Source organism: Osmerus eperlanus, chromosome 15 (genome assembly GCF_963692335.1).
Source record: "Osmerus eperlanus chromosome 15, fOsmEpe2.1, whole genome shotgun sequence".
Lineage (NCBI taxonomy): Eukaryota > Metazoa > Chordata > Actinopteri > Osmeriformes > Osmeridae > Osmerus > Osmerus eperlanus.
The window spans coordinates 2,086,819-2,098,435 of record NC_085032.1 but is presented as its reverse complement, the minus strand read 5'-3'; the positions used below and the strand labels follow the sequence as shown (position 1 = coordinate 2,098,435).

General features: G+C 39.1%; 1 protein-coding gene across 1 annotated transcript in view; it reads right to left on the bottom strand.

Moving 5' to 3' along the window:
- Positions 1-295: 295 nt before the first annotated feature.
- LOC134035298 (uncharacterized) overlaps positions 296-11,617 on the bottom strand; it is a 28,456-nt gene continuing 17,134 nt past the window's right edge. The window contains exons 2-5 of the mRNA XM_062480303.1: positions 1,589-1,697; positions 1,384-1,503; positions 1,142-1,220; positions 296-747 (exon numbers count right to left, since the gene is read on the bottom strand). Of these exons, the coding sequence (XP_062336287.1) occupies positions 656-747; positions 1,142-1,220; positions 1,384-1,503; positions 1,589-1,663 (366 nt within the window). The 5' untranslated portion in view covers positions 1,664-1,697 and the 3' untranslated portion in view covers positions 296-655. The remainder of the gene's footprint in view (positions 748-1,141; positions 1,221-1,383; positions 1,504-1,588; positions 1,698-11,617) is intronic.

Sequence of the window (11,617 nt, the reverse complement as noted above, 5' to 3'; positions counted from 1 at the left end):
AAAAACTGGTTTAGGGTGTCAGAAAGAATGATGCCCTTTGTCAGATGGAGACTCACTTCTGAGTAGCTTTGCTCAGATGGTGATATTAACAATAATATTTACTATGAATGTCAGGACAGTGTTGTACTGAAAACAGATACAAACCATTGGACCTAGAAAGCTTTATTTTAATGTACATACAATAGAGCAATGAATACTTAACACATTTTAAAAATACAAAAACACATCACAAATACATTGCAGCTGTGAATATAACACTATTATTTGCATTAATCCGAGGACGAGCAACCTGTCATGTATGTATCACAATGGTTTATTATGCATACTACAGTTGCATAATGCTACAGAGAGTTTGAGGGCATGTCGTGGTATAACACAAGTTCAGACTTGGTAATCCCTACATTAACTAAAAGCGGAGTTAGATGGCTGAGCGGTTAGGGAATCGAGCTACTAATAAGAAGGTTGCCAGTTCAATACCTGGCCGTGCCAAAAAAAGAAAATAAATGACGTCCTTGGGCAATGCACTTCACCCTACTTGCCATGGGGGAATGTCCCTGTACTTACTGTAAGTCGCTCTGGATAAGAGCGTCTGCTTAATGACTAAAATGTAAATGTAAAAGATGTTCCAAAGAAGGTCATGGAGAGTTAAGGTGGGTCAGTAGAGTGTGCAGTTGGCAGAGGAGCGCTGGGTACAAAGGAATTCACTCGTAACTTCCATATATCCCCTGGCTCCGATTAGTCCACTTCCTGGATAAACAGGTTAAGTGATTTACATGAGTGATTTCTGACAGTAAATACATTCTCTCAATATTTATTCAGTATTACTGCTAGTTGAACATGATGAATAAAACCCCATTTGTATACAACTGATGTAATAACCCCAAATCTTACATTAATATTTTGTTCTACACTCTGACATTACGTTATGGTCTAATTTCTGTAGTGCCTACAGCAATCAAGCATCACCCAGGTGAATGTTGTGTTGGTAGCGTGTGAGGTTCCATTCTACACCACCTCAGATGTAACTGATTTTAGGGGACAGTTTTTGCCAGTTGGCAGTGAGGCATCAACCATCAAATGACATTAGGTCAAAGGAATTTAAATCATTCAAAACACTACTATACTCAATCTGTAATCTTACCTTCCATGAGGTTGTAGAGGTTACAGTAGTTAGTGCCATGGTCTTTAATGGTATACCAGGTCTCTGAGACAGACATGGCCTGCAGAAGAAAGAAGGATGTAGAGAGATAGAGATGTAGAGGAATTAAGTGAGAAATGCAGAAAGATGAAGGAGAGAGGGGCATGTAACCAGTGGAGCACACTTGACATTATGGGTGTAAGTGTATTGTTTATGACAGTGAAAAAGTAATCATTGCATATTACCAAGACATGGCAGTGACTGAAGAACTCATAGGTCACTAGTCGGAAGGTGATATCATCAACCTGCCTCTTTATGGGGGTTATGTGTTTTGCAGCAATGAAGTGGACTGAGGCTGACTGAAGCTAGGAAGGTAACAAGGAAATACAGAGATAAAACAAGTTTGTTGCATTCCAATACCCCCTGCATATATAACTTAAATGGCCATACCTTGTAAAGGCACTTCTGTCCTCCGATTGCACAGCTTGAGAGAGTTCTCCACTTTTTAATTTGGGTGACCAGCATTTCATACACCTGACCACAGGGGATCCCAAAATACCTGGGTAACACACATGGAATGTTTTTCAGCCAATTAAGCAATTACTGGATTTTCTGTCTTCACAGGTACCATTTAAAGTGAAACTGCGCCTTCATTTTTGGTGCCGGGTTTATTCAAGTGCAGCGTTTATTTGAGGGCGGCATTTAATTAGTAAGAGAGATTTAGTGAATTTTAGCTGCAGTGCGGCCATAGACAAACAAAGAATAGACAAGGAGGTTAAACACAAAGCCTAGTGTAAAATTGAAGCTGCGCGTTTAGTCGGGAGTACAAGTGTGAACCATTCACAACGCTTTTACAAAGACATGCTGTGGGAAGTACTTTAACTGTCTCAAATAAAAGTGTTCTACATTGTGTATAAATCTGAAGCAGCATGCCGAAACATTCTTACACGTTAGCTTTCAAACAGAAAGCTGTGCAGAAAGCATGCGCTCACCAGCAGCAACAGATCTGTAGCACGCAAACTTGGGGTTGATGAAAGGCAAATTCATTGTTTATTTCAACTCAGATTTGCTAAAGGGGTTTTAGTTATGTTGGCAGTTCAGTTGTAATTTTTGCTTAACTGAAAGAGTGACTTACAGTAAGTACAGGGACATCCCCCTGAGGCAAGTAGGGTGAAGTGGCTTGCCCAAGGATACAACATCATTTGGAATCGAACCGGCAACCTTATGATTAATAGCCCGATTCCCTAACCGCTCAGCCATCTGACTCCATAGTAGTATCAAAAAGGAGATTCCAAAAGAGTCAACTCAAGCTGATAAAACTATAGCTCTAAAATATACCTACTTCAAACATACTTAAAGGCAGGGTAGGTAATGTTGTTGAGAAGCCCTTCACATCCCGATAGGTCTGACCGGCACAAATGATTGGACAGCATTCAGACCAAGATGCAATGATTGGACAGGGTACTTGTCTGTCTATCGACCTACCTCCCTTGCAGTAGTCAGGCAGTGTGTTCATGTGTTTAGGAGCAGTGGCTTTGAAAGGAGGGGAGGGATATTTTGGTTTGAATCCTTTCGAACTCAGGCTAAAATTGCTAGGTTTGCAAAACTTACCTACCCTGCCTTTAAAGTTTTAAATGTAAACTGTCCTTAAAAAACATTCCAGGGCCACCATTTATTTTTGTCTCCACATACTGCAATATTCAGGATGATGAATATGTATGAATTAGTATAAGTATTGCTGTTAAAAAACCATCCACACAGAGAATACATACAGTACATGCACAGACTGTCATCAACCAACCAATTGCACACTGCTACCAACTGCACACTACCACCGTACAACACACCTGTAATCCTCAACTGCAGCTCTGAAGAAAACGTATGCAGGTTACGGTGGTGGTCAGTTGACAGTTGGTGGTGTGTACATAAGGCTTGTATGGAGGTTTTCCGAAACAGAGTTACTAATACATGATCTACAATAAATGCTGGAACATGAATCTAACAAACAAAACATGTACCCTTTTATAGATACAATTAACAATACAATGTACAGTACTAAATATATACAATAAAGGAAGGTAGAAAAACTAAGATACAGTACCATTCAACTTTGCACTGTGCATGGAAAGGTCCCGCTGAAGAAAATGAACAACTACCAAAAACGAGTGCAACTGCAAGAAGCCAACCTGTTATATGCATATTTAATGATCAAATATAATGTTTCTTGTCAAAGTAACTAAGTTGGATGCATGTACACTCACATCACTACAAGTACTACATTCTGAGGCTGTTTGGTAGGACAGATGCAATATCACAGGACTGTCATGTGCTTTACTAAAAAGGAAACAAGCCTAAATTCAATTAACAAAGCCTCCAGGGGATGTTGAACTCAATGGAAAACCGTCATTTTCTCACAGAACCTCCCTTTTTCTGATTTTTCTATATATTTTAGATCAATAGGTAAATGAATCAGGAAAAACAAGTGGAAATTATCCACTTTGAACTTCAGAGAACCACAGGGAATCTGTGGAAGAAATTGGGATTTCATGTGTGCTTACATTATTCACTAATCAATAGAACTAGTCATTGGATACTAGTTAGTACGTTCTCATGTAAGCTTGCTATTAATAAGGGTATATTGTGTCTATATGTCAGGTTAATAGATGTTCGGGGTCAGGAGACAGTACTGGCTAAACGTCCCTTGTCATGACTACAAGGAGGGCTCCAACTATGAACACTCTAGTCTGAGAGTTGTCATGTGTTGGGAGCAGTGAATCTCTTTCTCTGAGACTGTTGTAACGTCATTACTGCCTGTCACTATCTATGTTTACATTCTTGTGCCCTATAAAAGATGGTCCTCTGGCTTTCAGAGCGGAGAGACACCTGGTTGAGACCTAAGCTTGGTGTTGTGTTGTCATTTATGGTCAGAAGACTGGTTTTCTCTCCCAATCTGCAGATTGATAATACTTATTAAAATCCAGAACTCAACTGAACTTAGTCACTCCGTTTATGAAGAGACAGACTAAACACTTCCTTCATCAAATCTCATAGGCAAGGGCATAATGGTTGGATGCTGCTGGTTTGCAACTTCTAAACCTTAATGACAAGAAGCCATTTAGTACACCAGTTATGTCACAGCAGCATGAACAGGGATACAAAGTATTAAATATAATTTAAAAGATGCACATTCTATACATTAGATAAGATTAATTAAATAAACTAAACAAAAACTAACCTAAACAACAGAGCAATGAATTGGGACAAAAACAACATACAAACAGCAGTACAGGGGTGTTATTGTTATGAGTTATTTGGCCAGAGGTGATACTTTCCCAAAGTAAGTAAGAGAGTACACAACAGACAATGTTGGGAAGGATACTAAATACAGTTACCAAACTGTGTTTCCCAATAACGATGGATCTTAGTTGTTACGAGGGTTCTCTACGAGCAAAATAATGAACCATCATTAATTCTTACGTGCGTTTCCCGAACATGCTTGTAAAGAGAACCCTTGTACGTGTCTCTTAAAGGTCACATGACATGCTGTTTTTGGATGCTTTTATATAGGCCTCAGTGGTCCCCTAATACTGTATCTGAAGTCTCTTTCCCGAAATTCAGCCTTGGTGCAGAATCCAACAATGAGCTTTCCTCAGAAGGAGCTGTTTCGGTGTCTGTTGCTTTAAATGCTAATGAGGAGGAGAGAGGCGGCACCATGCGCTAATGTTTACAATGGATGTATCGCAATGGCTCGTAGCCCCGTTGCTGTAAAATGCCTCGAATTTGATCACCCTGGTTTGCAGAGGTGCACACTCAGTCATTTCAATGAGGGGAAAGGCAGATATCGCACACGCCATAACACCAACAGCAGAACGGTTATCCAAATAACAAAGAAGTGTACAACACTCACGTTACAGTGTGTGTATTCACACACATACTTGATGCTATCTACCTTTACATTAGCGACAGTAACTGACCTGTTAGCTGTTAGCTACAGAGCTAATTTTACAGTCACATTCTGAAGGTGACATTCTGACATGATGAAGGGTAGCAAGCTAGGTAACCATATACAGTAAAGCAACAAACTTACTTATCTGAGGTTTGTAGCCAGACCAAGGAGAGTTGGTACTGATCCAAAATTTAATTTTAGACGGTCAGCAAGGCCAGCTTTGTATTGGCCCAAGTTGAGGAAACAGTCATGGCTGAAATGTTTGGCGCAGACATACAAAACTGGGAAGTTGTGTCGGCGCATTTCCAGAGAAAATAAAATTAAGACACTGGTTCTTCAGAGGCTTGGATGAAGGAACTGTAAAAAGACTTTTGTTTTCATTTGTACATCCAAACACTGAGAAACTGTTATGCTTTGTTCGTTTGCAAGCCATGATGTGTCTCGAGGAAAAACAGATATCGCACTCAATGGTCGTAGCTCAGATTCTCATGGGCGGGCCAGAGAAAGGGGATCCTCTCCTTGTGACGTCACAAGGAGAGGATTTTCAAAACCGAGCTTTTGAGCTTTCATTTTCTCAAACGTGGAGATGAATACCCAGGGCTTGGTTTACACCTATCAAAAACTTCTAGCCACTGGGGGACCAAAAGTAGCCTGGTCCTAACCAGACCCTCGTACATTTCATTTGTACAGAGGGTCTGGGATCGCTCCATTGACAAGCGTTGACATCCTTGAAGGCGGGTACTCTGTTGAAGTTTAAAACTATTGGATCTGCCCAGAGCCACTCTGATCTGCCACAACTATCGCTAGCGTTCGCCTTAGCCAACTCCTTCACCACTACTGTAACGGAGCTAGCTGCCATAGCTGGAAAATCAAACTTTTCCCGAACCCTGTGGGGAGGAGGGCCACAACATCATGGCCACCAACAAAACTCAGCAAGGACTGTTCTTGCTCCGGCTTTAATTTATGGATATTTGGCAGCGTTGCTACAACAGACCGGGGAACTTCGCTCGCATCTTTCTCCACCACCATGACTGAACTACAACTCAAACTAGAGAGGGTACAATTTCTGGGGAAATTGTAGGGTGTGCTTGCTTGCGTCGTTTGCACAGGGGTCCGTTTTTTAATGACATTTTTACAACTGATATGTCTGTATATTTTATATAAAAATGCATACTTATTATTTATAAAGATTACATAGATTTAAAAGCATATTTTTTTTTGCTGCTCATTTACAACTCAAAATACGAGTGAAGTGTAGAATGAAATAGATGTCTTCTCATTTCCCCTGCAAGAGGCAGCCTCATAGTTGGATCAAAACAAATAAATTTGGCAGACCGGTGTAAAAATTGACCTGATCTCTATGACTTAAACGTCCTTTTAAGTTTTTCCCTTCTCGTGATATTTTCAGGCATTTAGCCTACTCATATTGCATTCATTCATTAAATGCCATATGGCAGGTTAAACACTACTGTTGATTAATGGGTACATAAAGCACTCAATATATGTATATCAAATGGTGTCTCCAAATGGTGTCTCCAAATGGTGTCTCCAAATGGTGTCTCCAAATGGTGTCTCCAGGTGTTAAAGACATGGTGTTAAAGACAAGTTTTTGTCGTTTTTGGTGTTAGCATTAGCATATTAGCGCAATGCGATGAAGTCACGTTGGGGAGTCGTGGAGGAGAGAAGCCTCAGCCTAGTACTAGAACTGTGGCGACTGAGTGGGATGAAGAAGAGGTGTATGTGCATGTGTGTGATGGCCCGCAGCCGTATAATTTCGAACCAAGTAGACATTAGAGGGCAAATGAGGAATTGCCAAGACCTGATGGCCGTCAAAGCCAATTAAATGGATAGTCCGAGGAGAATGAGTGGAGAGTTGGTGAAGTGTCCTGGTGAGTTGCTATTATTTAGCAATGCAGCAACGATGTCTGGAGCTAGTCTACGAACAGCAGTGCACATATACAATTGTTTTTTACTGTCAGTGAATAGCATCGAGTGAAAGTCAACGTTTTCTTTATATCTAGTGACAGTGATCATTCAGGGCCTGACATTACATTTTTGAAGTAGCCCTACATTTACGTTTCACTTTTCCATGCACAAAAGTCACGTCCGGGTAAAGATTGTGCCTTTGAACAACGAACCCTTACAAAAAAGAAGTATACTTCAAGTTTATTTTGTAAGTATACTTAGTATAAAAAAGTATACTATTATCATGTAACTTAGAGTATACTATTTTTGTACTAAGTAAACTGAATTGGCCCACTTTTTAGGTCATTTAGTACACTTTAAAGTACACTTATAGGGTATTTGAGGTTTACTTTGGAATACTGTAAAGTAGCCTGTGTAGTGCACTTTCAGTTCATAAAGTATACTTCCTAAAGTATTTAAAAGTATACTTTGGAATACTCTAAAGTAACCTGTGTAGTGCACTTTCAGTTCATGAAGTATACTTCCTAAAGTACTTAAAAGTATACCTTGGAATACTCTAAAGTAACCTGTGTAGTGCACTTTCAGTTCATGAAGTATACTTCCTAAAGTACTTAAAAGTATACCTTGGAATATTCTAAAGTAACCTGTGTAGTGCACTTTCAGTTCATGAACTATACTTCCTTTAGTGCCTCAGAAGTATACTTCGCAATACTTTCAAGTGCACTTTGAATTATTGAAAGTACTTCAAGAATAAACTTAATAAACGTCCATTTACTATGATCTAGTTGTATATATTTAAATATTCAGTGGCCCCTCAAACGCCGCTGAGCTTGCGTCACTTGGCGGGTCCTCGCAAAGTGACACGGCAGATTCTTAGCTGAAAGAAGCTAATTATTGCGTACACACTAATGGTGCAATAATCCAGCTCTTCTTATGAAACGTAACAGTCATTTAACTCATGGCTACAATGGCAAACCAGCACAACAATGACAATTTCCACTCAACAAAACATTTCATTCAAAGCAGACACATTTAAAAAAAGAAATTCATGAAGTAACATTTGTATTTCGAACAAACGGCAAACTAACCAGCAAATTTTAACACTATTTACTGCCTTGCATCATGGGAATTGACCAGCGAATGAGCCACGCTATCTTCATTTTTCACGTAATTTCATTCTTCAGTCAGTTTGACAGTATAACCTTCAAATGCAACCCTTCTGTCTGCTTCTTTCTCAAGTAGCTTTTTCTTTTTTTTCCATTAATACTCCAATTGATAACTAGAGAGGGTACAATTTCTGGGGAAATTGTAGGGTGTGCTTGCGTCGTTTGCACAGGGGTCCGTTTTTTAATGACATTTTTACAACTGATATTTCTGTATATTTTATATAAAAATGCATAGGGCCTACTTATTATTTATAAAGATTAAATAGATTTAAAAGCATATTTTTTTTGCTGCTCATTTACAACTCAAAATACGAGTGAAGTGCAGAATGAAATATGATGTCTTCTCATTTCCCCTGCAAGAGGCAGCCTCATAGCTGAATCAAAACGAATAAATTTGGCAGACCGGTGTGAAAATTGACCTAATCTCTATGATTTAAACGTCCTTTTAAGTTTTCCCTTCTCGTGATATTTTCAGGCATTTAGCCTACTCATATTGCATTCATTCATTAATAAAGAACCCCCTTTGAAGATTATTCTACGACGTTACCGGCAGTAGAAGATGGAATCGCGATTCAAACAGTACCATCTGCTAACTGAAAATATGCCCCCAAAAACGTAAATAAGCTTGACATTTATTTAGTGGAAAATCGCTCATTCATAAAAAGCTCACTGGTAGCGATCATTGTCAGTAACAACGCAAAGTGCGATATAGCCCTGTGTGGAGAAGCTGCCCCGGTAAATTGTACTACTACAGTACAGTACAGTACAGTAGACTACTGCTGTGTTCGTCTTGGTAGCGATTGCGTTGGTTGAATTGGATTTAACGTTCCGTTGTACGGTTTAGGCTGAAATTAATTATTTTCATGAACAGATTGACAAAGTTTAGGCTGTGGCAATGAAGTTAAGGTTAGTACCCTCTAAACATTGGACGTCGGATAGACGTGCAGATCATGTCTATATTGGGTCCGTCGGTCCATGACCAATCCTGGACATCTGTTCGACGTCCAAACTAGGTCCACTATTTGGTCCGTCCAACTGTGACCTAACGTGGACGTCATATTGACGTTCAACATTTGGCCTTTAAACTGGGTAATTGTTTTGGACGTCATTTGGACGTCCATGAAAGGTGCAGGAAATTTACATTATAATTATTTTTAATTTACAAATATCAACATTGTTGTTGTCAACATGATTCATCTATGATTACAGATTATTTTTTAACAGACACGATTGATTATGTGTATGCCTATTCATTTATGGACATGTTTTTTGGTTTTGTGTTATTTTTACATTTTCCTGTTTTTCTTTAACAAGCTTTGTCATCAAGGACCTTCTATCTGAAATAAAAAGTTTCCCTTGTGATCCCACCCTTTTTAGGCCTAAAATTGACATTTCAGCCCAGAAGAGGTGAGAGACACAGGCAATAGCCTGTGTCTCTCACACAGCCCCCCCCTCCATGTTTTTACTTATGAATTTATATTGATTATAATTGTCACAAAACCTGTGAAAAATAAAGTTCATTTATTAAACAGACCCGTTTCATTAATAGATTCCTTTATTCATTTACCTTTGTTGCATGAGGCAGGCTGATATTATGTATGTTTTGATTTCATTTTCTTCCAGGTAGAAGTAGACACGCTCTTGTGCTGATACCTATGTCTTTGATGGAACATGCCAGGCTTGAGTTGGGGGGGACAGATGTGTACCCCATGTTTATATTGTGGGTGTTTATAGCAGTCCTATCAGGTGGTTGCACTGTTCCAAGCCAGAGATGAAACGTTCATGGCTTCACAGCCACTTCATGGAAGAGGAAATCCAACCAGACATACCAGGTGATTATTATCCCCATAACCAAAATTGAACACTATCAGCACTATCAAGCATTATTTATGTTCATACCAACCCCAAGTAACCTAAATTGTTAGGCTACAATCAGTACACTGGTAGACAGTCAAAAGTGTATAATGTTTAATTTATTGAAGGTTGTGGAGACAATGGTGATAAATGACGAGGGAAAGGTAATTATGGCAGACGTGGAACTGTAGCTGGGCTGAGTTGTATGGTGTTGAGGGACCAGCAGAGGTCCTCAGGAAGGGTGTTGAAGGATTAGGCGAAGTCCTCAGATATGGGGACACCCAGGAGACTGAAACTGGAGACAAAGATTACTTGTATTATGCTGATATTAGTTTTACATTAGGTTAATCAATAAACACAGTAGGAATCATTTTGGCCACAAGTTACTTTGAGAGAATGCATGTGAACGTTAAACATCAAGAGTCAATGAGTGAAAAACAAATACTTGTACAAGTTTGTAACATATCCCCCTGTAATACTAACACACAACTTGATTATACAACATGTATGGCACTAAAGTCTCCATTCATATGGGTACAGAAGAGTAACACAACAAACAAGGTGGCTGGATTAAAACCACCACTGAAACTAGAGACTGAACTCACGAGCCAGGTCGTCTTGTGGATGGTTCAGCAACACATTCAAATTGTGATATCAAACGTTATTCTTCGCAGTTGTTGGTGGATTTGGAAGACATAGGTTAGAGTTTGACATAGTGTAGTTTGACTAGGATATTAGTTTTATTAGTATAGTTGTTAGTATAGTAGTAATATGATTAACGCTAGATATTGATAGTACTGTAGGTTTTTGTATTTTAGTGTGGCTTAGAATAGTATAGTTAGTTGAATAATTGTGTAAATATTACCTTTAATCAATCGTTTTATCTATTAGTGTTTTAGTGTAGTTAATTGTAGATTTTTGTAATTAATCGTTAAGTTAAATCAGTAGTTAGGTTAGTTGACAACCACCAACTTCGACAAGCTAGCTATAACGCTAGCTCTACGTAGCTACCAATCGCCGTTGCCAGGTGAGGCTACACTCGTGTATGCAGATATCTACATGTTAGAGCTAGCTAATGTATTGTTAAGGTTAATGTGGGTATGAACTTAAGAGTATCTTTTTGTCTAATTTCCGACAAAATAAAAATTTTGTACTGTACTGTGGTAAGGTGTTCTATGCTAATGTGACAGTTGGAAAACCTCGGTGCTACTATACAGTAACGGGTAACATCAAATGCATTGCGCGAGCGAGCTAGTGAGCGGGGAGTCAATGTTAACCTACTCCTTACGATACTGATGGTTAACCTAAAAAATACTCGACATGACGGATAAAAGAATATAAATTGGACAACAAAACGATTAATCTAAACTATGCATGCCTTCTGTATGATAAACAACTTACCATTCACGCTTGTCCATCACGAATGGCTCCTCTTCCAGGTTAATTCCTCGACTGGTGTCGTTGACCTTGTCCGACCTTGTCCGATGTGGTATTTTTTGTAGGTTTTGTAGGTTACATTGCTTGATTTCGTTGCAACAACCGAGTTTATAACTTTAAAAAGTTAACAATGACCAAACAAGCAAATAA